This window comes from Volvox carteri (assembly GCF_000143455.1).
Source record: "Volvox carteri f. nagariensis unplaced genomic scaffold VOLCAscaffold_26, whole genome shotgun sequence".
NCBI lineage: Eukaryota > Viridiplantae > Chlorophyta > Chlorophyceae > Chlamydomonadales > Volvocaceae > Volvox > Volvox carteri.
Genome location: NW_003307569.1, coordinates 923,395 through 948,791, shown reverse-complemented (window position 1 = coordinate 948,791; position 25,397 = coordinate 923,395). Strand labels below are relative to the sequence as shown.

General features: G+C 53.3%; 5 protein-coding genes across 5 annotated transcripts; 3 read left to right on the top strand and 2 right to left on the bottom strand.

Moving 5' to 3' along the window:
- Positions 1–69: 69 nt before the first annotated feature.
- Positions 70–8,963, bottom strand: VOLCADRAFT_105290 (uncharacterized protein; the record flags this gene model as incomplete). Its single annotated transcript, XM_002951832.1, has 11 exons — positions 70–1,956; positions 2,285–2,381; positions 2,621–2,834; positions 3,217–3,397; positions 3,947–3,985; positions 4,442–4,555; positions 4,909–5,230; positions 5,715–5,887; positions 6,534–6,860; positions 7,029–7,088; positions 8,874–8,963. The coding sequence occupies 11 exons, from the start codon at positions 8,961–8,963 to the stop codon at positions 70–72; spliced, it is 3,504 nt and encodes a 1,167-aa protein (XP_002951878.1).
- A 1,446-nt stretch (positions 8,964–10,409) lies between these two features.
- On the top strand, positions 10,410–12,177 carry VOLCADRAFT_92501 (uncharacterized protein; the record flags this gene model as incomplete). The annotated part of the gene is made up of 4 exons (XM_002951922.1): positions 10,410–10,573; positions 10,992–11,044; positions 11,551–11,834; positions 12,025–12,177. 4 exons carry the CDS (start codon positions 10,410–10,412, stop codon positions 12,175–12,177), a joined length of 654 nt encoding a protein of 217 aa, XP_002951968.1.
- A 1,611-nt stretch (positions 12,178–13,788) lies between these two features.
- Positions 13,789–14,543, bottom strand: VOLCADRAFT_92500 (uncharacterized protein; the record flags this gene model as incomplete). The annotated part of the gene is made up of 2 exons (XM_002951831.1): positions 13,789–13,970; positions 14,423–14,543. The coding sequence occupies 2 exons, from the start codon at positions 14,541–14,543 to the stop codon at positions 13,789–13,791; spliced, it is 303 nt and encodes a 100-aa protein (XP_002951877.1).
- A 1,467-nt stretch (positions 14,544–16,010) lies between these two features.
- On the top strand, positions 16,011–16,683 carry VOLCADRAFT_92499 (uncharacterized protein; the record flags this gene model as incomplete). Its single annotated transcript, XM_002951921.1, has 2 exons — positions 16,011–16,091; positions 16,393–16,683. 2 exons carry the CDS (start codon positions 16,011–16,013, stop codon positions 16,681–16,683), a joined length of 372 nt encoding a protein of 123 aa, XP_002951967.1.
- A 1,042-nt stretch (positions 16,684–17,725) lies between these two features.
- VOLCADRAFT_105289 (uncharacterized protein) lies at positions 17,726–21,459 on the top strand (the record flags this gene model as incomplete). The annotated part of the gene is made up of 3 exons (XM_002951920.1): positions 17,726–18,499; positions 20,542–20,659; positions 21,166–21,459. The coding sequence occupies exons 1-3, from the start codon at positions 18,456–18,458 to the stop codon at positions 21,457–21,459; spliced, it is 456 nt and encodes a 151-aa protein (XP_002951966.1). The 5' UTR covers positions 17,726–18,455.
- Positions 21,460–25,397: the final 3,938 nt, after the last annotated feature.

Genomic DNA, 25,397 nt, shown 5'->3' with positions numbered 1-25,397 from the left:
CGCCACAGCTCGGGAGCTGTCGACTGCTTATTCCATCAAAACGCGGAGCCAGTCCTGTGCCAGCTTATCTCACCTTGGGCTGAGCGGGATACGTGACCCTGCATGAGGTCTGGCGCCGCCTCCGGAGCGGCTGCTGCCACCAAGGGCATTCCACGGACTCGTCAGCTTGCTGCGGGAGCTGCCAGGGCTGGGTTCCTGCCGCTGCTCCTCAGGCGGCGGTACCGGCTTCTTCTTCTTTACTGAGGAGCCAATGGCATCTATGGCCTCCATGGCCCATGCTGCCAGTTGGTCTGCATCAGGGGAGAACAGGTCCGACTCCTCGACACCGGGGGTGGTGGCGGTGGCTGTGACATCAACTGCTGCCGCTGCCGATGCTGCTGACGGCGGCCCGTTGACGCTAGGCGATGCCACCTCCAGCCGCGGCGGCCGGGCTATTCCGGACCTGTGGAAAGAGCCGGCGTCGCTGCCAGGGATGAACGAGCGACTAGAGACGCTGCCGGCCGGCGAGGCAAAGTGCGTGGCTCCGCTGGCGGATGGAGTGGCGGCAGGCCGTGGCAGCCGGGTAAAGATGCTCCTTGCGGAGTTGGGCGCGGTGGGGGTGCCGGCACTGGTGCCGGAGGGGGTAGTTGGGGCGGCACCGCCCCAAGTGTTGTTGGTGCGGCTGGTTGACGCAACGGTCTTAGGTGTTGCGCTATGGCCGCCATGGCTGGCACCGGCAGCCATGGGCAGGTACGTCGGTGCGTAGCCAGGCATGGACAGGCGCGGCGTGGGATGCATAGCAGCGGCGGCGGCGGCAGCCGCGCCTAGGGGCCCCACTTTGAGCTGCAGGGTGGGAATGCGGGAGCGCGGTGTGCGGGATCGGCTGGTGGAGGGAGGGGATCCCTCTCTGCTGCCGCCGCCACCAGAGGGACTGGAGGTCCTAGCACCGCCAGCGCTGGGGTTGGGAATACGCGAGCGGGCGGACACGGGCGCGGCAATGTTGGCTGCCGTCGGGGTCGGAATTACGAGTGGGGCTGGCCGACGGGCGGCCGCCGAAGGTGCAGCAGCAGTGGTGGTGCTGCCAGAGCTCAGTTGGGTGGAGGATTTCGCTGGGCTAGCAGGGGCGACCCCGACCGGGGGCGGCATTGCCACGGCTGCGGCGGCAGCAGCAGCTGCTGCGGCCAGCACGGTGGTGCTGGCGCTGCTGGAGCCACTTGGGTCCACTTGGATAATCGACGGCTCTGCCAGCAAGGAACGGCCTGAGACTCCAGCAGCAGCTGCAGCAGCGAATTCTCGCGCCAAGGACTGTTGGAAGGGGGAGGTGTGGGGCAAGCCGGCAAGAGGCGGGCTTGGCGAAGCCACGTAGCCACTGGTGCTTCCCTCCTTCGCGGGCTCTCTGCGACGTGGCTTTTGATCCGAGGCGAACTGCATGTTGATTCCTTCCACCTCCAGCAGCCCCACGGGGCCCTGACGCGACGGCGACGATGCCACCATGGCACCGCGGCCTCCCCCGGCAGACGGGCGGACACCGCACACTGCTGGATTTACAGTAGGACCATGGGCGGCAGCCTCGGCAGCTGTGGCAGCAGCAGCAGCAGCGCCGGCGGCCACTGCAGCTGCAGCGGCAAGGGTGTCTCGAGCGGATGAGCAGCGCGGTGTGCCTGCGTGTCCGGGCGAAAGTGAAGGCGAGCGCAGCCGTGCGCTGCCGGAAGTCAGTGCACCATATGGGCTGGCGGCCGAGCCAGCGGCGGATAGCGGCTGTCGACTCTGCGACCGCTGGCCAACCGGGCCCCGCAAGGGTGATGTGTTCGGCGGCAGGCCACCGCCCACCGTGACCCGGTTTTGCCATGGTGCCGGAGACGTTCGGCGCGGCGGCGTCTGCATCTGCTGTTGATGCTCAGACGAAGAGACGGGGATTGCTCCGGAGTCGCAGTCCTCGCGGGAGGAAAGACACTGGACGTTGCCCGCGGCGCTGACCTGCGAGTGTGGAACTGTGTGTTGGTGTACGGCAGCGAGTACAGTGCAGAACGTGGGGTAGATGGAGACCTAACCGCGACTCGAACTTATGCGCAGCACAATCGATCACTACCAGTATATATTTTTGCCCGGGCCAGCGGCCTGGTAGATACCTGCGCATGTCGGGCTTCTCCTCCCCCTTGCTAGCCTTCCTAGCCCGGCCCTGTGACCTCATCGCGGTAACTGGCTTCATCCCGCGCTGCTGGCACATCACACACACACACAGGAAGGTTTACCGCCACACATCGGGGTCTCTGACTGCCAGCCGACCAGCCAGGCATTTAGTTACCTTGACCGCAGCCCCCAAGCGCAGCCAGGCCGCCGTCTCCTTGAGATTTGCCGTGCGCTTGCCCTCGCCTACAACGCGGTCAAAAACTTCGTGCCACCTGCGTGACGCAAATGGCATGACGGGCGCCAGCCGCACGCGCTTAGGCAGGACTTGTGCCGTCTTCTATGGAGTCATCTCTCATCTGTGACAGTGTGCCCCGTCGTCAAGTGCACACCCTTGCATCCACACGCATCTCCATACCCACAGCAATTTGCAGGAGTCTTGTCGCACAACTCGTTAATGTACCTAACGTAAAAGGAGATTTTTTCCTTCCGGGTCCCAAGCCCAGCTTCTCACTTGTTGATGATCGCCACACGGCGTTTGTGCGGGAATTTGTAGTACAGCCGCAGCAATTGCCAGCGGTACTGTCCGCGCTGCCGGGCCTTGGCAGCAGCCTCCGCCGCAGCACGGACTGCGGACACCGACGCCCCGCTGGCCGCCGCTGCAGCAGCCGAGTCGTCGCTGCTCCGCGGCCACTCCAGGGCGAATGCCATGGCACCGACTGGCTCTCCTGCTTTTACAGAGGGCCGGGGATACACGTGTAACCATGCAAACCGCCCTAGTGCCCTCATTAGGACGCCGCAAACTTCACATAACCACACGCACGCCTCATCACTCCGCGACGCCTGTAACGGTTGGACGCTACGCTATACCCTGTTGATGCGCTCCCTATGACATGTTGCGCGTGCGCTGGGCCGTAGCACGTTTAGTACAGCACGCCTAAGGGCATATAAGTCCTCGCAGTCCCCACCCGACTAGCGCTCACCAAATACCGTCATTCGGGTGGGAGCATTCTGGTCATGTCCGGGACTGCGGATCCGGCGGCCTTTTCATTCCTCAGCCTGCCGCTGGCCGGCCGATTCACTCTCCTGACACGTGTCCGCCCACCCCACCTGATGCGTTCGCTCCCCGTGCCGCAGCATTGGCCACCGCGTGCTGCACCACAAGCCGCGCTGCGTTGAAGGGTGCAATCTGCGTCGCCGCCGCAGTAACGTATGGCGCTGGCGCCGGTGGCGGGCCGGCCACGCCCAAGCTGTCCAATTGCACGACTAGCCCGCGGGACTCCTCAAGCGGCTGCAGGAGCGGGGAGGAGCAGGACGTCAATACAACTTCACAGCTAGCGTTAAACCCTAGAGTCCCATCCGAATGCTTAGCTGCATACGTCCACATCTCAGCCTGCGGTCCCGAGGTGTGGGAGATCGGGTTTCTCCTGCAGGTTCGCCAAAATGTCACACTAGGAGGGTCCCACAGCTCCCCACCCTAGTACCCCCTACCAGCGCTGCGGAGGTTCCGGAGGCAATCCAGCTAGACGTGCACACGCGGGCGAGGGAGGTAATCCTCCATGGTGCAAGGGATTGCGGGGGTGCCTAGGGGCAACTTGTGGCTACGGGCAAGTGGGGAATACCGAGCGCAGCTGGCCGCAACAAGTCCTCCTAGCGCATAAGGGCCATGAGTGCACGTGGCGTACACTGAGCGCAGACCATAAGGAGTGCGTAGCGGCATTACATGATGCAGGTTCGGGTATGCGCTATGTAGGTCGAGAACACGGAATACAGTGGAAGGTTGCGGAATCACCGTTGATAGCGAGTATTCCACTGGTGGCGAGTGGGAGGGGCTCCTTACCAGTGGCCGCGTCTTGGTTTCGTAGGGAATGGCGGCCAGCTGTTAGGCCCGACAAGATGGAGACAAAGGAAGGGGAGTCGCAGCCCGACGCCAGGGAAGGTGTGGGGGAGGGGATCACGTGGGAGAGGTGCAACGGGGAACGGGAAAGGGGAACGTCAAGCGAGAAAGCCGCTGCGGCGACGCATGACAGATGGACCACCAAAAATTCGCAGAATCATTATATGAGCCGCAGGCGTTATGTACACAAGGCTGTGTATATAAGGCTGTGTATATATATGTATATATACGCATATATATGTGTGTGTGCGTGTGTTTGCAGAAAAACACAGGAGACAGGGTGCTCCAAGCAACACAAACATTGGTGACGCTGCATCGACATGCCTTCCTTTCCTTTCTACTCAACCCTTTTTGTGCACTTTTGGATAAGCCCAGTGAACACCGCGCTTGACCCATTTAAGGATATGCCTAAAGCTATCACGGGGCGGCGTGTCTCACCCGACCCATCCGGTGCAAAAGTAGTGCCACGTCTGTGGGGGTGATGCCAGCCGCAGCACCGCTGCTGAGCAGCACCACACCGTCGTCAGCGGGTCCGAGCGCGTGGGAGGACGTCTGGTGCACGTGGGATCCACGTCGGAGGTTCAGCGACGGGTTCAGGGAACGACGTTAACCGTGGACATGGGCTAGGGGTTGGGGGATAACAATGAAGCGTGTTGAAGCCCAAAAGGGTCAGGAGACGCCGGGGATACAACTGCCAATTGCAGCAAAGCCATGCTCGGACGGGAAAGGGGGCCGGCACAGGGCGCCTGGTAGCAACCGTTATGTGGGTGCCGGTCGTGCAGCTCAACGCATGCATATGCACAGAACGAAAGCTAGCTGCACAGGCCGGCCCATTTCTTTCTGCTCAACCCATACCGCCTCCAACTTCACCATGTTTAGACACCATGCCCGACCCACCCGCGTACCTGCACCTCCAGCCCAACCTGCGGCTCCTGCGGTTTCGCAACTGCAGCGGCGCCTCGGCCGGTGGGTGCCAGCCGCATGCCCTTGCCGATCCCAAAGCCCAGAGCTTGCGGCGCATTCAAATCGCGGCTGTACTCGGGCTCGCCGGAGGGCCCCAGCACAGTCAGTTGTTGCGACATGTCCTTGGAGGCGCCTGAGGTTGAGGCCCTGGCCTTGCTACGCCCCTTCTGGGAGGCTGCTACTCCGCTGGCGGCTGCCTTCCCAGCTGGCAGGCACGGCTGTGAAGCCCCAAGAGCAGATAAAAAGCTTTGAAGGGCGTCAAGACTGCGGTGGGGGAAGGGTATTGAGGGGAGGAAGCTGTCTCAGAAACCGGGCAGGGCCCAACCAGGTAGGTTGGACTGGGGGGAAGATAAGGAGAAGACAAGTCCTGACGCGACCCAAATGTAAACACAAATAAGCATAGGAGTGAGGTACGCAGGTGTTTCGAAGGGGATGCAGAGCCCCGCTGTGCACGTAACGTAGGGTTGGGATAGGCAGTCTGCAGTGTCAGAGTTGAGAGCGGGTGAGCTGCTGTAACCGTTACACAAAAGCTGAAGGAGGGGGATGCTGGCGGACGGATTGGCACTTGCGCGGGCAAGGTGGCTGGTAGCGGGGCCCTCACCGTGCATGTGCGAGCGATGTCCTCTGCGACACCGGTTAGGCCCCAGCAAAAACACTATCGCAACCACATTATGGATGGTCCCTTTCGTTTAAATGGAGACAACGCAATACAGGAGCGGGGAGGAAAAGAGAGAGAGGGGGCGCGCACCTGCTTGCCGCCCCGCCGCACAGCACTAGGGGCGCGCTTGTGGCGCTCGCCAGGCCGCCCCGCCGCTGGCCTACTACCGCAGCGCAGGGCCCCAGCGCCGCTGCGGTCGCTGTCGGGTTCTCGCCCAGGGAGACGTGGAGTAGCACAGCGGTGCAACCTGACATTAAGCGGTCCTGTACATACAATATATGTCGGTCAGGGTCGTTGCTTTAAAAACCGAGTACAACATTGAGTGAGGTAAAATGCCACGGGATGAGATGGGATGGACACGGGACTGTTCGGGGGTACAGGACGCGGGCATTAACCGCCAGAACAGCGTGCTGTGGCGGGGCGTGCAGGGGTGGCGCCGAGTTCTTGGGATGTACATGTAACCTGCGTTGACGTTCATGTGCTTCCTCGGCCCCTCGCCGGAAAGTCATTAGTTTACGGCTAATGACTTGCTGATACACCAGGAAACACGCAAAGGGCACTTTCCCGATTAGACGTTAGCATACTCAACCCCACGCCGGGCGTCAAACGGATGCATCAAGACCGTACGAGCAGGAAAGGATGGCCTGCGGGTAGAATGTTGGGTTGCAGAAACTGGCAGATGATGTGCTCGGACGCGCTGCATCACGGCACGGCCGCGACATGTATGGATAAACAGGAAGCCGGTATGGTTATTCCACCCCAGGATCACTGAAAACGGGGGCTTTGCACACGGTTTGTTCATTTCCGGGTTTGGGAATGCTTCGGAAAGGGTGTGCGAGGGGCAGGTGACATATGCTAGGTGAAAGCGTACGCTGACGCCGGTTTCGTGCGGCATGCACGCATTTCCACCTGTGGCGATATCTCAGTATCAGACAGGAAGCGCCGGTCCAGAGCCTTAAGCGTCGCTGCCAAAATGTTGGACACGTTGCTGGTGGATGCCCCATGTCCTGCTTGCACAGCATCCTGCTTGGCGCGCTGGAACTCCCCGTAACACTGCTCGGCGCAAAAACGCGCAGCCGTCTCACGGCAACCACGGTGGACGTCTAGGTCGCTGCTGCCATGGGCCTCAAAAAGTGCTGCGAAGATCCAGTCAGGTCCTACAACAAGGCGCGTGTGTGTGCGTCCCCTGGTACGAGAATTGCTTGCGCCAGAGGTTGAAGCTGTTGAAGTGAGGACCTGAAGTACGGTCACATACCGACACGTTTACTGCACGTCGCGCCCGCTTAGGTTCACGTCATTCTTTTGGCCTTATGCAAGCGTGGTTAGCCCCGCAAGCTGGCGCAAGCTCTAAGGCAACGTTTGCGATGCTAATGAGGCACCAAGGAAGGCAATTAAGACGCCTACCTTGATGCCGGCATATCCAATTTTATCTGGATAGCATATATCTGGTGAGCGAGGTGACTCCTGTAGCCAGAGAAAGGAGCTAATCAACGCGGCAATGCTAGCCGGGGGTGATGGGACCGATGCGCAACGCCCGACGCACCGGGCGTTTATGTTGATAGGACTCTTCAACTGCTCTGCTTTGGCAGCAGCCCATGACTGCTCTTCAGCACTCCCACAAGGGGAGAGCCTACGGACAGCCGGATAGCCCCCCAAAGGTAACAAGGACTATAAGATCAGCAAAAATGAAGAGCGGATCCACTAGTACCTCTGTGACACGTATGAACATTGTTTGAGGTGTTTCGGTCGCTTCGTGGCTGTTGGAACAAAACAGACGCCTGTGTACAGCAGCGTGGATCCCGAAAAAAAGCAGCTTCACTTAGCACCTTTCGAGCCCCTTCTTGCTGGATGCCTCAAGGATGAAAAATCGAATATGCATAAAGTAACTCGTGTTTTCCTATGCTTGTGCGGGCTTGTTCGGGCCCGAGTAAAGTGTCCAATTGTGCACAGCAAAGTTGCAATTGGCAATACGTAGGGAGCCATGAAATAATACCCATAACCCACTTCCTAATTAGCTTGCGTCACAGCGGGAGGACCTGCTCTACGGAAGGGCATTTCCGCACGGCCTGTTAGTACAACTTTTGCTGCTAGAAGGACAATTGTACTGAGTTGATTTGATCTGAGCCTCAATATGCGCAAGCTAGTCGAGTTCGTTGCATATTTGGCAGGCACACGGAGAAAGGCTGAAGTTAGGTAACGGTCAAACTCCCAACCATCGGCTTTATCCCAATAGGCTACTAATGTACCATAGCAACGTAGATAGGAGGTAGTGTGTAAACGGAGCAACGAAATGAGCCATATGCATGAATGTACGGTGCCGTGCCCGTGCACCAAACAAGGCGATAAGCCACAACCGTACATGTAGATCGGACAGAAATCACATTGAGATATAAAGAGCTAGCGGCGACCATTTGGGTTGCAAGATACCAGTGTGGTGGGCTGTAGTGCGTCTTCCATGAGATGTATCGCACTAGTCAGCCTTTGCCGGACGCATCATCTCATCTTACACTTCAGCTGGAAGAGAGGTAGGAAAGAATCGCCCGCTTGCCCGGCTTCTTTCAAGACGCAAGACGTGAGATGGAAAGCTCGACTCCGACTGCGTCCATAGACGAACATCGCCTCCAAACGGACATCGCGTGGTAATTTGAGGCGGATGATGGCTCGTGTCGTTGTCATCGCACTGTTGCTGGGATGGGCTCTGCCTCCTACCCCCTCTGCTGCGGCGCTGGAACGCCACCTTTGGCAAAGCATACTTCGGGCCAGCGATGCTGCCAGCCATGACACCACCTCACGGAAGCGCAGCCTAAGCAGCATTGTCGCTTCCGTCTCCACTACCACTGCCGACACCATCGCCAGCAGCCGCGCGACCATTCTCGACCACGGCATCAGCAATCGTGGAGACACAAGCCATCCTAGCGTTTATGAAAAATTCCGAAAGGAAGACGAAAGCTTGCATGACTCGCAAAGGAGTAAAAATAACAGCAGGAGAAGGAGCGCCCGCAGCAGCAGCAGCAGCAGTAAAACCCGAAGTACGAATAACGACGGCGACGGCGGCGATGAAGGAAACGGCGAAGCCGACAGCTACGGCAGTGAAGACGCCCACAGCCTGGATGGCGATTACCGCGGTAGCAATGCAGGTCCACCCACCGGTTTAAGTAGTAGAGGGGGCAGCGCTGTGAACGGCACAAATGTCACGATGGTCGACGAGTGGGCCAACCTAGACCCTCAGTGCCCCAAAGCGAACCTCACCGGGTTGTCGAAGAAGTGCTTCGTACTACGCAAAGTCTGCGCCCACCAGGCAAGTTCGTTTGTACGGCACCTGACCACATTTGTTTGCATAATGAGGTTGAGAGGGACGTCCCTGATGCAGCTGAACAGTAATGCAGCGGCTGCGGCCTCTACTACTGCTGAGTCTGCTGGTGCTACTGCATGTATGTCCGGGGATTCGTACGATTTGGATTTAGATCCCGTCAGCTTATTTCCACTGGTTGAACAGCTATTGCGACTGCTGCTTCTAATGGTTCGGTTTGTATAGTGGGACATACGTCGTATGAATACTAGTTACTAGTCGGTTGGCATTAGTTGGTTGGGTTTTATTCGTTGATATGGGCTTGGTGGAGTGAGATTATTAGGACTCATTGGTTCGGGTGGGCTACTTGGGGAGATTTATAAGACAGGTTGCTACTGAAGGTAGTTAGGGTTGTTAAGGTAGTTGAGATCATTGAAGCAGGACAGCTCTTATAACTGGCATAATATATTTCCAGGACGCCTTTCCCCTCCGTCGATTCCATCACTTTCGGACCAGAACAAAAGAAGGTTGAATGTTCGTCGCGTTTTAGTGTATGCTCAGATGTATGTATGATGTGTGAAACAGGGGGTTGTATATTCGCCCGTGGCAGCTACCCTGCGAAACCCTGCCTTCCCCGGTATTTCGGGACACCCTCATCCAGTCAACCTAGTCAACTTCTCAGTGGATCGCTCAGGTGCCGCACCCACCACCAGCATCCAATGGAATTTGCCGGGTCGAGAGCGGCTCAACTCCGTTCCTGGTCGGCTCGCGGGTTAACTTTATCCCAGGTCACCACCGTCCATCAACTAGGGGCGCAATGCCTTCCACCATCGGAAGGACTTCTGACCCTAATGGATATCGATCCCGGGATCTCCCGGGGGCAATAGTCGCGCCTTACCAGAAGTGCCAAACCCTAGTATGTATATATGTATGTAAGCGTATAATTCCATGTCCCGTACATGCCGAATGCAGGAAACGCTCGTAACGCACGACTGGGCCTACTCTTACGCCAACCCAAGACGCGCCCCGCTGCCGGAGATGCCGGCCGTCGATAACTGGAACTTCCCGGGTATGGGTTTTAGCGGTTTTAGGGGATAGCGACAGGGTTTTAATAATTGGGGGAAAAGGAGGAACGGAATATTTAGGGGCATGGGTCTGGATAGTGAAGGTCAGGTCTTGGCTTCAGTATATATAGAAGCGGGATGGTTTGGGCTTGGGCAATTGAATGCACATAGGGTGCGGTGGAGGGTTATCGGAAGCAGTTTTTCGACTGTAGAACCAGTGCGGCAACAGGCAATGCCCACTGCGAAACCTCCCATACAAAAACAACAGGCATGACTCCCAGCAAGTAACCATGCGTGAACAGCAAAGACTGATTAGCATCGTTTCCATCCCTTCTCCTGCTAAAACACCCCAATGAAAAACCTAACAAAACCCTGAAATCCAAAACCTTAAAACCCTGGAAACGTTTGGAACTGCTTCCTGCTGCAGCGGCGATGGAAGCTAATACGGACGCCTTACGAGGTCGCGGACCCCACTACCGCCTCAACCTCCGACAGGCGTCAGCACACGAACCCATTGCGGCGCTCCGAAACCCAGTTTTTACAAATTGCACGTTACCAGTGATCATCGTGGCGGATTTTCTGTACAACATGGGCGAGTGGGTGACGTGGGCGAAGTGGGGTGGGGGATTCATACCGTGATGAACAAATGCTAAAAAGGATCCAGTTCCTACAGGACCGCTATGTTGGCCTTATTGCCGTGTGTCAATTTGATGCTTGAAGGGGGGGAAGGTGTCGCGGGAGAGGGGATACAAGGGAAGGCGCGGGGAGCGCAGAGAGAGAGAGATGAATCGCCCGGTGGGAAACATGAACATGGGACAACATTAACTTCCCTCTCCTCCTCCCCCTTCCCCCTCTCACGAATTGGTGCTGCTCCCCTTGGTGCTGCTCCCCTCCTCAACCCTGTAACATTTAACTCGTTCCTCTCATCGCTGGGTGGAGGTCCTTGTTCCTTACACCCCTACTCGCTGTCGGTTGATTCACGTGGTGAGCTGGAATGCCTCCCGGGACGTGCAGGTTCTTTGCCAAGGTGTTGACCGCCGTTGACCTTCTGTCAACGATGTCCCTCGGTGGGTCGGGTCGGGTCGGGTCGGGTCGGGGGTAAATGGGGGTGTGTGAGGGGAAATGAAAAGAAAAAAGAAGGAAAAGAAGGAGAGAAAGCAAACCCCCAAGTACCGACGTACGTCCAAGGCGCTTACTTCCGGAGCCTGAAGCAATGATGCGACCGACTGTGCCCATAAGGAGGGGAGGGGAGGGGAGGGGAGGGGAGGGGAGGGGAGGGGAGGGGAGGGGAGGGGAGGGGAGGGGAGGGTGCTGGCGGGAAAAAATGCAGAGCTTGACCTGGGTGGCTGCGTGAAAAACGGGTGAGCATCAACCCCTTTTGGCACTTGGGTTATAGCAGTACGGCAACTTCAGTGTGCCGTACAATAAATATGTGTACATTACCACTTTCTTGCCATTTCTTGCATATTAAACGAAATGCCACTGCCTTTTAGTTGCCATGCCATGCTTTGTGAAACCGAGCATACCACAAACCTTTTCCATCGTACATTTCCGTACCTTTTCCACCGTACAGATGACAAGGTGACGCTGGTGCTGCAGACACCCATGGGTCTTCACATGGCGGCGTTCCATTCCTTATTCCTCATGCCGTACAGCCGGTACCCGGCGATTACTGCTTCGGAGCTGGGTGGCAAGGGCTGTAGCGACCCGCGGGACGGAGGCACCAGCTCCTCTCGGGATGGCTGCGAGCCGGCAGGGGATGAAGATCCCGTCAATCGGGACAGTACGACAGGCTGCCGTACACACAGGGCAGTGCCATGGTCTATTGAGCCACAGCAGCCACACTGTTTCGAAAGGGTAAGGCTCTCGGGTTCTATAAGAGTTGGTTTTGGGGTATCGATTAATTGGATTTTAGGGTCTGGAAGGGTTTTAGGCATTCTAAGCGCCTTTTCCCGCTGCCAGCAGTCCACTGGCATCATTCGCACCTCTTCACTAACACGCCGCTAGAGATATCCTCAACCCCTCCCCAATTCACCACTAACTGCAGACCGCCTGTCCTCTTAGGCAGTTACCTAACTGCCTCTCTTTCCTCACCTTCCTCCGTCTGACATCTCAAAAGGTCGTCATACTCATTTCGCAACCACAACGCCATTACTTCATTTTCCATCCCTTTTTCATCCAATTAAATAATATTAAATAATTATTAAATCCTAAAATCCAATTACTCGACCATATTATATACCTAATAACTTTAAACTTAACTTTAAAACCATCGCAGATGATATTGTGCAAATGGAGTCTCAAAAATGGTGGCGGTTCCAAGTTGTCCGTTGTGGCCGAGCGTGTGGTTTCCCGACTGTTGGAGGCCGGGCTCCTACCACCCAGTCCCGTACACTACCCAGGCGACAGTCACAGGAGCAGCAGCAGCAGTAGCAGGAGGAGTGCAAGCTCGGATACCGACGAACGGGACAGCACTACGTTGCGGGTGCTGATTGAAAGTCGTAAGGGCCCTGTGAGGAATATCAAAAATGTCGAGGTCAGTTTGCCCCTGTGCATTGCGGCCAAGGGGTTGGGTGATGGAGGGGGAGAAATGCGGGCGGATGTGCATCCTATCGTGCGCGCGCGCGCGTGTGTGTGTGTAGGAAAAAATGAGGAAATCGCTGACATTGTTGTTAGGAAACCTTGCTGGAGATGTACTAATCTATTATTCCACATTCAGTCGAACGTCCCTGTTACGTCTGCTAACACTGCCCAATGACAATACACACGCCGGTTCCTTATTGCAATAACATTCTCGGACAAACCTCTGGTCTCTGTCCTTATGGTTTTGGTCAACTCGCACTGTCCAGTTACAGTTGTCGTCTTTTTTAAGAAACCTAATTCTCCCTACCCTCCTGGATGTTTGTTCCTGTCCCTAAACCTTTTTTTTCTCCCGTACAATTGTACGACGCAGGAGCTACTCGAGGCCTGCAAGGAGAAAGATCGCCAAGGTGGGTGGAACTTGCAACTGTAGGGCCATGCGCCCCTTTGAAGAGGATACCTGCTTTGGGGAGGGAACCCGGTCGTCAACACACGTCGATGAGAGCTCCATTCGTCATTAGTTCGCGCAGAGCCTATGCAAGGAACTTGCCCCTTCCTTCCAGTGCCCTTCCGACCCGACACGAAAACCCAACCATATTTTCCCCCCCCCGAGGAATCCCCTCCCTCCCTTCCCCCCCAACACGTACACGTCGTCGGCCGATCCTTTTGTTTTCCTGCATCATCATCATCATCATCATAAGGTTCACGCCTTCCTCCGGCCCTCTGCGCGATCGCAGGGTTCTCCGCGGGTCCCTTCAAGCGCCTGTCCTGTGCGTCCATCAGCTTCGCAAACCCCGACGGCTCCGTGGACCGTGACCGCTTCTTGGCCAACGTGGCAGCCGTACGCTCGGCCCACGTGCTTGTCGTAATGCACGGCGCGGGGGCGACGAACAGCTGGTTCATGCGGCAGGTGCGCGTGCTTGATGTATGTATGTATGTATGTATGTATGTATGTATGTATGTATGTATGTATGTATGTATGTATGTATGTATGTATGCACGTGTGCGTGACTGCGACATCGGATGGTTGGTGGTTGGTGGTTCCCCCCCGGGGTTGTTGGAATGAGTGGTGATCGGGACTTTGGGATAGGAGGTTAATTGGGCATGAGCTGTGCGTTGTCATATTTACTTCCCTTCACTCCGCTGACATCGCTCCTTTCTTCAGCTCTTTCCATCTTTCCATTTCGTTTCGCATCGTCTCATATTACCCGGCGAAACCTTATTATTCGGATTAACGGGGGCATTTCGAAGGGCTGTACGTGGGCACCTTCCCCAGGGGGAAATTGCGACTGGAATCCGACAAGTACCAACCGCTGTATCCGCTCGTCAACTGTTTGACAAACCAAACCCTGATGCACCCTACTTCCAACATCCACCTTTGAAGGGCTCGAGCGCCATTGTGGAGGTCCGACCCTGCAGGTAGGGGGCGAGGCGGGGAGGGAGGCGACGAAAGAACTGCAATCCATTGTCCTTATTGTTCCAAACCATTGTAGTCTTAGACCGCATTGTCCTACGTTAGCAGGGGAGGGAAAGTATGGCATAAAACCGACGTGGTTGGACCTTCCGGCGACAGCATCGCTTACCTATCTAATCCTCGCAAGTGCACTAAACGAAGCATTTAGTGACGATCGTCAAGCGTTTTGAAATGGTAACATTCAGTAATGCAGCAGATGCAGCAGCAGCAGCAGCAGCATGACCTCCAAATGACTTGGAAACGCACGGGTAAATTCGATTTGATAATGGCGAAGTGGAAGCCAGGCAAACAAGTAGGCAGAACTGCCTCCTAACCTCAATGAAATTCACCGCTGCACTTTCTCGACACGGTTGAAAGTTGTTGGTTGACGAAGGACCATCATTATGCTTACGGAATGATGATTGCGGTGCACACGCACACGCACAACGCATTGGCCACGTGCGCGTGGCAGTGTGAATCTTTCGCTCTGATGAAGGGATTTTCATGATAGAGGATGGCGAGATGAGAGTCATATTTCTGTTTTTGGGGCGAAATGGAGAAAACCCGACAATTTACGGCTGTGATGTACTGAGCGCCGGATCCGCATTGAAGGTTTGGCCGGTCAATTAACCTTGGGTGTTGTGACGAAAATGCTTTCGACGTCAAACACGTTAAACTACCCATAAAGGAAGGAAAAGGAAAAATACAGACACGAAGGAAAGGAAAGGGACAAGTAGATTTCAGCGCACCACACGAAGATTTTAGGAAATCGTAACGAGGAGTATGAATCCCATCATAACGAATCGAAGCAGTGACAATGTAGTATTGGCTGGTAATAGGCTTTTGACAGCCAAGCATCCGATTGACGGATTTGACGGACGGACGAAAAAACATTACTGAAGTGTGGGAAGACAGATGCATGTGACATTGTGACAGGAACAGGTTATTAAGGTTGCAACAGTCATTCTCAGACATATCTTGTCTGCGATGCACATCCACTACATGTATCCTTTGACTATTCAACGGCCAACATTTCAGTTTGCAGAATCTTTGACAGGAAACTGATCGGCGTGAACGGGAAGGAACCAGCATTTCGTGGATTGAGAACGCTACAATAAGAGTGCAACCGCGAAGTCTGCGCTTAAGCCTGCAGCGGGGAAATGGCGCTGGCGAAAATGCTTTGACGGACTTGCATGATTGAGAAGCAGCGGGAGCGCAAACAACGTCAGAGAGGTGCCTTAGCAAGCGCACTTCTACTCCTACATCACAAAATAAGCTGGTCAGCTTGGGGCACTTGAGCCGTTTGGAAAAAGGAAAAAATATTCATGCAACAGAGGCGGGCCCCTAGCCTACGGACGGGCTACGGTACATTAGTTGTTGCTTCAAAGACAAATGCCATTTTATGTTACATAATGGAAGAGAAAAGGACTTGAGAGGCTCGAAGGAGACGGGCCTTACGAACAACAAAAACAAAATGTAGTAACAGCGGTGTAGTAACAGAAAGCGCGCCGGAGGTGCGGGACCTGCTTTGTTGTTCAGCGCGCGCTGAACAACAAAACAAGATAAGCTTAACAGCTAAATGCGCGCAATAAATGACGGCCCTGAGCACACTGGCCGTTGCGAAACAGTTAGTCTAAAAACGTTACGCATTGCGCCTTACGCCCAACTAACCCAGCTTGCTTAACGCAACCTCGCAACATAAGGTCTTGTTTGAAAAATTCGCGCTCCAGCGGTGCCGAATTCCAGTAAGGATTTCTCTCTCCTCCAAACCTCCCTAGAAATTAAACCTCCAAAGTCCACTGTACGTGGTTTTCCCCCCCTCATCAAATAGTCGCTTTCCCCTTTAATCCAAATCCATAATTCATTACGCGAGCCCTCCCCTCTTCGCTTCCTCCGCGACCGACCGCAACCCATAAAACAAACCGACTGCTGTAACACGCGCACACACGTGTGTCTGCGAAAGGTTCGGAACCCTATTTGGCCATTGGCCCGACAAGTACATGTCGAAGCAGCACGATGTCAACGATGATCTGATCCGTTTCTTCGGGTACAATGTGGAGGACGATGCTCAGTGCCTGGAGGTAAGATCTGAACCTGCTTCCATCATATCATCCCCGTACTCGTCTAATAGTGCCGTTCACCATCGTATGTGCGATGGCGTATGTACGGCAGTTCCATCAGTTGTACAGGTGCTTTACGGAACGTGTGCGCGAGGCGGAGTCTGTCCTCTGATGAGGCATTGACCACCCACCGCGGCAACAGCGCGGTCCTGAGCTCTTCTCACTAAGCCCAGTCGTCTAAAATATTGTGCACCCCTGAGTTGCACATTCAAATATTGCTGGGCCTCGTTTAAAACCATGGATTTAAAATCCACGTCTGCAGGGCGACTTCGAGGCAGGAATCAACAACCATAACGCCAGCCGGGAAACCGTTAATTGGGATATCGGGTTCTTTGCACGGGACCAACATGTTAAGTTGAAGCCCGGCCCTTTCCTGGAGTTTGTACGGCATGTCGGCACGCTGATGCTCGATGTGCAAAAGTTCAGGGATGCGCGAGATGCCGGCAACCTGCATGCCTATGCCGTACCTGAGGGCCTGATGTACGGCAACTTGGGCATTAAAAAACTCGACGAGTACCGCGCCACGAAACACCCTCATGTCATCCCGTTCTAGTTCCTAAAGCGCCGCGTAATGTAGTAACGCCACGACAGTGACAGTTCGTCTGTATGTGTAAACGTCTAGCCCTCCAGCGGTAGGGACTCCCCCCTTACATAGCGGAAGAGTATAAGGCCCTCCAGGGCCTGCTGGTGATGTACATCGCGAGGAAGAATCATTCCGCGTTTCGGATATAATAAGAGGAATTTGTAGATTGTAACGGTGTTGTGGCAGTGCGGGTGTGTGTAGGGGTAGACCTGCTTGACGCGATAAACAAAAAGGCGAAGAATGCGCGGGAGCGAAAAGGCTTTAGCAATACAAAAGCTTTAGAAGCCCAAATGGCTCTACAGCCCAGTGTAACCTGTATGTATGTGAGGCGAGAGGTACGCGAAGGCGGTGTTTGCTTTGCTTTGCTGTGTTGTGCTTTGTGCCGTAATGTGCCGTACTGTTCTTCTGCCCCCACGGTGCGGGGACGCACATAGCAAAGGGGGATTAAGGGGGGAGGGTGTCGGATGACAAAAACTCCGCAAAGTGCAGCACTAAAGTGTATGGGATAAGAATGGGCTTGTTATTGCTGACGAAATGTCGCTGCTGAGCCCTGCGCACTGTCAGTGGCGAGGAGGAAGTTCTCTGCAAGGTGAGAAGAACATACCGCCGTTGACCAGGAGCTATATAGCTGTACGGCAAGGTCGTAGGGGTCTGTGAAGGTCGGGGAGAAGGAGGCAGGAGAGGGATGGTGTTGATGGGCGAGCGCGCAAAAGGAGGGGAAGATGGCTTGGAGAGAGTGAGGCTGGCTGCTGATCGGTTGGCAGGTTAACAGCTAGCAGGTACGGAGTTGTTGTGCCTTCGTTGTTACCGGTTCATGAACCCGCCCCGGCATCGGGGGGGGAGGAAAGTATATTAGATGTGAAGGTTTACGAAGCTTGGACGGGGTTTGTGCAGGTCGTGTACACGGGATAACCTGTACTACTGGTGGGGTTGCTTATTCTTGTCTTTTACATCGCCTTTTATCTTTTGTCTGTTTGCCGATTGTGATTTGTGAAAAAAAATTCTCTTACTGTCGTCATACTGAAGAAACTGGTGGTGTCTGGGTTGTCAGGGGTTCGTTGTTCTTGTTAACCGTTGGTCGTTGTCCGTTGTGCAGCAGGTACGTGAGCGAGCGAGCGAGCGGATAATAACTGCAGCGCGCTAGCAACTTACTCCTGGGTTGTGACCAGAAACTGAAACAAGCTTAGGCCTATTTTTGTACGTGCAAGGGTTACAATGCTAAGTTGGTGCAGAACTTGCTCGGCCCAAGGAATATGAAATTGAGTTATCAGGCCAGTGCGTTTCTCCGCGATATTGAGCGTGTTGTTGCATGATTGCCTTGAAATTGTTTTTTTGGGGGAATGTGCCAGATGGCTCTTATCTTCGTTTTCTGGGATTGAAGTGATACCCGGAAGTAGAGGAGGTTGCTTGTTCTTGCGACTTGGTGGTGGAGAATGGTGAAGCACGGTAAAGGGATTAAGCGGTCGTTAGGAAGGGCAAAAGTTCCGCGCGCGATGCGATGCAGGTTGGAGAGATATTGATAAGGATTTTTCGTTGTGCCAGTCAGCGTTTTACGCGCGTTAGCTGGAGGAAACCACGGCGTAGACTTTCCTAAGCAGCAGTCACAGATGAGGAGCAGAGGAGAGGCAGCAGGATCCGGATCAGATCTGGTTATGAAAAATAACACATATGAAATATAACAGCTGTTGGTGCAGGTCTGATGTTGATGAGGTACATAGGCCGACGTGGTTTAAGATGAGCAGATGAAGATTAGTTTGAAGCGAGGTAGCGGCACAACGCGGAGAAGGTGAGCTGGTGAGAAGGTGAGGAGAAAATTACCGCGGCCGCCAGTGATTCAGGTTTGTTTTTTCTTTTGTTCTCTAGTTCTCTTGTACTGTATGTACAAGTCAGTTCCGCCAGTACTACTTGTAGCAGGTTGGGAAAGGATGGCGTCCAGACGCGGCGCTTCAACCCTAAGATTTGTGGTTATTATGCTGCTGATGATATACGTCTTTTCTGTCGATCATGCCATACCGGTCATATTATAGTTCCAATCCTAAGCGGTTTTCGGACTTCAGTTATTTACCTTGTCGACGGCCTGCGCAGCGGCCCCTTGTCTTTGGAAACTGGGATGCCGGGATGCAGGACGTGTGGTTGCGTTCTTGCAAATATTACTGGAGGAGGGAACGATGGATTGACTGGCGACTGGGATGCTGATGATAAGGAAGCTGAGTCCTGTTCAGTGAGGTGCCTTGGTCCAGTGCGGGATGGCAAGACGGATATTAATTACCGTCGAAAGCAGAGGTCGTTCGAAATGAATTGATGTATGGCGTCAGGATGATTGATGATAAGGAGAAGCGCACATGTAATGATGCGGGAGCGCTTGCCCTTGGAGGTTACCCTCGAGGGCAGGAAGCCAGACGGTGTTCCCCGTTAACTCGCGTGCTGGCACTTCATGCACATCTTCGCTGGCGAAAGTGCCGATTGTTTTTGGCAGCATTTGGTCTTGGTTGTGTTTGTGGAGATGTTGCTTGTTCGCACAGTGCTCTACATGCGCGCCTCACATTGGCAGCCACCGAAACTCGCCCCTCAACCATTACGTGTCCATCAGCGTCCATCGCAGCATCCACAACTGCTTGTGTGAGGATAACTGACCATTTTATTAATGAGTACTGAAGAGTTGGATGGAGTGGAAAATGAAAAATTAACGAACGAAATTAACGGATTAAAAACGGAAGATCAGAGAACGACCAATTAGCTAAAGTGTACGGATAAACGAATGGTTTGTTAAGTTGACTGTGGTGTGACGGTTAGCTTAACGGTTCAAAAATAAAAGAAAATGGACGTAGATACTTGTAGATAAAAGTATGTGAAAGAGAAAGAAAAGTACAAGGTTGCGTAAAAAGGAAAGGAGGAAAAACCAACGAATGAAAGGAAGTTCGACAGGAGGACGAACAAAAAGACAAACAAAGAAACGATCAGACATACAAACGAACGTGCAATCATTCAAACGAACAAAAAAACAGAAAAGAACGATATGAAACGTGGAGGGAAGGAGGTTATTACCCTCTCCAATTATAAATGTACGGGAATCAAGAATACTTGTATTCGAGCGATTCTCGAACTTACCTCCCTGTTATTGCGGTTTCTTGTCCAAAAGTACAAAATTTGGATCTTATCAGGAATTCCCCCGGATTGGGCCCACCAGCAGCAGCAGGTTTACGGGAGCCTTAAGCTGCGGGACGCACATTTTTACCTCGACAGAGTGCGAGGATACCCACTTATTTTTACGGTTTAAGGTGTCCGCTTTCAGAGGTATTATAAACCTCTTTTTATTCCGGCTGCGCACGAAGACTAATAGAGCAATTAGTGGCAATAACATATGTGATAATGGGTCAGGATGACTGTACGACCATAGAGCGGCACGCATCCCACAGGAATCTTTGAAGGTATTCTCCTACGGGTCCTCCGCCACCACCTCCCTTCTCAGGGCTTTTGAACGGCCAGATTGATGATGTGGGGTTCCTAAAGGCATTGTTTCCCTAGACCACTTTCCCACGTCCTACTTACTTCCATCATGACATACCCTCTATTATTATTCTCTTATTGTTATTCCGAATATTATTATTCTCTTATTATTATTCTCTTATTATTATTCTCTTATTATTATTCCCAATATTATTATTCTCTTATTATTATACCTAATATTATTATTATTCCTCTTTTCGGCTTTATTGCACAAGAGCTCACCCACCCACTCCTATTTCCCTTGGATTCCCTTCTCCTCAATCGGGATCGGGATTGGGGATCGCCACCTGATTCCGGCCTGACGCTCAAACCGTCACATAGGTTCGGAACCCATTTCGCGGTTTGGCCGGACAAGTACTTGCCGAAGCAGCATGAAAAGAACGACAACGTAATTCGCTTCTTCGCACTTAATGTTGAGGACGAGTCTCAGTGCATGAAGGTAAAAAAAGGTTGCTGCACTGCCGTTCCGTCGTACTGATTTAGCCGTACTATTGATTGAACGAACAATCTGCTGTTGCAGGCGTGCTCTCGCAAGCACGCTGTCGTCCATGTTAATGTGACGAATGTGTGTGGGGGAGAAGGAAATGGATAATTTAGAAAACAACATCGAGGTCGCGGATATGTAATTCAGTGAATTCATAGCCCCCGATGTCTATATGCGTGTCTGTGTGTATATGTTTTCCTGTACTATGTATGTCTGGATGTATGTCTGGATGTATGTCTGAATGTGTATATACCACTGGTTCCTAGCATAGGAGTATGTCCCTACGAGGAGACATCACAAGGGGGTTATGGCTTTACGGGGCACGTAAGTGCTAGGACTGGCATTTTACTCGTACGACAGCGTAACTGAGTAAACTGTATATTAAAGACCCTTAAAAAACCCGCAACAGACCAAAACATCCCCAAACCATTCTCCTAACCCTGACTGATCTGCAACAACAGGGTGACTTCGAATTCAGTGTTAAAAACCGCACCGCCACCAGAGACGCAGTCGGCTGGGACGTCGGATATTTCGCACGGGACCAACACATAACGTTGAAGCCCGGTCCCTTCCTGGAGTTTGTACGGCACGTCGGCACGCTGGTGCTCGATGTACATAAGTATACGGTCTTGCGTGATCGCTCCAAGCTGCACGGCTATGTGGTACCTGAGGGTCTCATGTATGGGCCATTGGGCATTGCGAAGCTCGACGAATATCGCGCATTGGAAAAACCGCGTGTCGTTCCCTTCTCCTAAATACTGTGCAACTCGGCAGGGGCCTGTTCTGGTCCGGTAGCCGCACCAACCGCTGTTGATGCGTTCTGGGACAGCCCGCCGAGGGGTCGTTCCCGGGGGGTTGGGGGTGTGTGTGATGGTAACAGCTGGCGGCAGGGGAGCCCAGGGGGGGGTGAGGGGGTGACCTCGCACTCAAACAAGCAAAAGCTGGGAGATAAGCGTGTGCGACTACTACTGTTAGGGGTCTTGTTAGGCAAAACCTGATGCAAAGCAGCAAACGAAGGTGCGATAAACCTCTTCAAGTTGAGCACAAAAAAGTGAAATCGGACCGACACGACATGTTGCATAATGCGGCATGTGTGTGTACGTATGTATATGTGTGTGTGTGTTGTGTTTGTGTGCTTTCATGGCCTGCGCCGCGTGTATGAGCGAATGTCTGTCGGTGCGTGCATGTATGTATATATGTATGTACGTGGGGTTGGGGCTGCGGACTGCGGGTAGAGGTACCTCCTCCGTGATCCAGCTGATGCCGCTAACAACGTTAACGGAGAGAGAGGTCCGGCATTTCAGTGCGGGAGGGGGCAACGCCTTGAGTGGGGTTGAGGGGGCTGATTGGTTGGGCCGAGTACCCATGGACAGGAGGTTGGCAGGCTGGCAGGTAACGGTCTGCAGGCTGGCAGGTAACGGTTGGCAGGCTGGCAGGTAACGGTCTGCAGGCTGGCAGGTAACGGTCTGCAGGCTGGCAGGTAACGGTTGGCAGGCTGGCAGGTAACGGTTGGCAGGCTGGCAGGTAACGGTTGGCAGGCTGGCAGGTAACGGTCTGCAGGATGGCAGGTAACGGTTGGCACTCTGGCAGGTAACGGTTGGCAGGCTGGCAGGTAACGGTCTGCAGGCTGGCAGGTAACGGTTGGCACTCTGGCAGGTAACGGTTAGCAGGGGGTATTATCTTGACAAGTTCACATATCGAACCTGGAGTATCGTTCTAGGGCAGTTTTGTTGTTGGTTGTTGTGAAACCGTTGGCCGTTGTCGATTGCCGACTGTACAAACGAGTAGCCGCTTAACGATCGGCCTCATCCAACAAACGAGTCATTGAGGTAGCCGTACAGGACAAGAGCTGTAATAAAGAGGGGCAAGTTTGGAGAGGTCACACCACCCTTGGTTTTGAAGCCCGTAAATCAGGAAATTGTTATAATGCGGAAATAAGTTATAAGAGAAATATTTAGAGCTGTCGTGGAGGGTTTGGTCCACACATACACGGGCGTGTTGCATGCGGGGGCTCTCGCATTCCCATTAATGCATATCATCACATCACATCAGATGCGAGCACACGGCACATTTTCCAACGGCCTATTATTATTCTGCTTTTGTGTGACCTTTTATTCCGGTCTGGACTTATCTTCCATAAAACAGATGCGGGGGCCCCTCCTGGCGTGGAAGAAGTCGTACATGGTGGTACAAGTTACAGTTTGGTAGGTTTTTATGGTTGTACAGATTATAGAACGGTTTATTTACCGTCCTATAATTTGAAGTGTGTGAATGATTCGGGTCGTTGGGTGTGTGAATGATTCGGGTCGTTGGGTGTGTGAATGATTCGGGTCGTTGGGTGTGTGAATGATTCGGGTCGTTGGGTGTGTGAATGATTCGGGTCGTTGGGTGTGTGAATGATTCGGGTCGTTGGGAAGAACGAGTGCCGTGGTGTTGTATTCGTGGCAGATGAAATGTGGATGCGAGTTCTTCCATTGTTCGTTCCCGCGCGTTTTATCTTTCAGTGTGATGTACGGCAGAGTTTAGGCGGGTCAAGTATGAAGTACAACTTAACACTTCTCTTCGACATGCGGAGCACGCTCCCCCTGTCCACAAACAATTTCATAAACTTTGTTTTTTCTCAGCTACCAAGTTGGTAGCTTATTTCACCTGACAGACTTTTCCCTGAGTATTGTGATTCAGTTGGTACGGCAGATGCGGGACGTAATCCACCGTAGGGCTCATTAGCACCCCCCGACCGCCCAATTCAAGGGGGTCGGTGTTGAGAGGTCTGTTTATTATCGGCCGTAATGTGCTTAGTGGTCGCTGTACGGAGATCGTACATGGTGTCCTACTTTGGACAAAATTCTTACACCATGACTTCAAATTTTCATGCCTGCATTTGTAAAAATATTTGGCAGGGCTCTGTTAGATATGGTAGTAAGCTTACACTGCGTGCCATGTACGCGCCAACAAATGCGTAATAATGCACCGTGTCAAGCAGTAATATAATGCTCATGCAGCGCACAGCAGACAGCGCGCACACAGATCAATATACACTGGCAAATAAATGCAAAACGTGAAATCTCACGCCCCAAAATGCACATTTCTACAAATTTTATTGATTCTTCATTTCATAGCAATAGCATTTCTGAAGATAACAAACAACAATCAACCCAACAGCCGCTAACCAATTAATTTGAAACAACAACTAACGCGTCAACGGCCAGCCATCAACGGTAAACCAATTTCGGCGGCCACAGCCCCATGCTCTATTTGCGGCATCTGCGGAGTCTTGGCAGAGCCCTCCCTCCCCTTCCTTCCTTCCATCGACCCCAAGGCAACACCCTTTCCATTGACACACCCTACTTTTTTCCTCCTCTCCTTTTTTTCCCCATTCCTTTCCCCCTTTCCCCGGTATAACAACAGCTTCGGTCCCGCGGCTTCGGCCCAAACCTGCAGCCGGTGAAGAAATAAGCGAGTAACACACCCATTGTAACTAACCAACTAACTGAATTCGTTCAACTTTCCTGGCTGCGGCAGCGCGCGTCCCTCTTGCAACCACTGGAAAAGATATAAACCCTGCTAAGTTATTTACAATTGTAGGAAGCAGGAAAAGGAAAAGTACCTATGAAGTACTCGCCAAGACAATAAAATGGACGGTGTTAGATAATTCGATTCCGACACTGCGCGCTCGCGTGGGCGCGCGTGTGTGTGTGTGTGTGTGTGTGTGTATAGAAGCTCCGCAAAAAAGTCACGGAAGGCCACAATTGCAAAGTGAAACCTTAATTTTTTAAATTACGAACCCTCTCCCAAACCGGATCCGATCGAGTTGTGGACGAGGAACAACCAATCTCTGATCACCAACCAACCAACCAACCAACCAACCAACCATTAGTCACCAGCCGCCAACCGAATGCTGTCCACAAGGGCATGGTAATGTCGGGCGCAGCAACCCACGTCCACGAAATGACATATTAGAAATGCTGAAATGCAAAATGCCTGCACTGTGCCAGGAGTGCCAGAAGGCCTCGGACCCCGCTTATTGCCTAACATTATTTTCTTCGCTTTTTAAGGCTTACATGCAACAACGGCAGCAATAGCAGCAACAGCAGCAGCAGCAGTAGAAAGAACCAGTTGGAAGATTCCCCTTCTTTTGTGGCTCCCTTAGGGTCAACCAGTATCCACTCCCGGCGAGACCGGACAGGCGAACGAAACCGCGCCGACGCCTCACCATCCCCTCTCACCCCGCATCACACCACCCATTTCCCACCATCATCATCCACAGCACAATACAACTTAACTGGCAACATCTTGCAACGCAACGCAACTCAGCGCGAAACCCGAACAGCACCACTCCCACAAATAACGGGTTCTTCAACACCATCATCGTCATCATCAGCGTCATCATCATCATCATCAGCGTCATCATCATCATCATCATCATCATCATCATCAGCGTCATCACCATCAGCGTCATCATCATCAGCGTCATCATCATCATCATCATCATCATCATCATCATCATCAGCAGCAGCAGCAGCAGCAGCAGCAGCAGTCTGAAGCCCCCCTCCCCTTCAACCCCCCATCAGATGGAGACCGGGATGGGAACTTAATAGCCCAGAGTCGTCCTGTATTCCTTCCCATTCCCCACCCCGTCTTCAAATCCGTCGATCTGCTCAATCCGGTCAACCTGCTCAATCCAAGGCCTCCA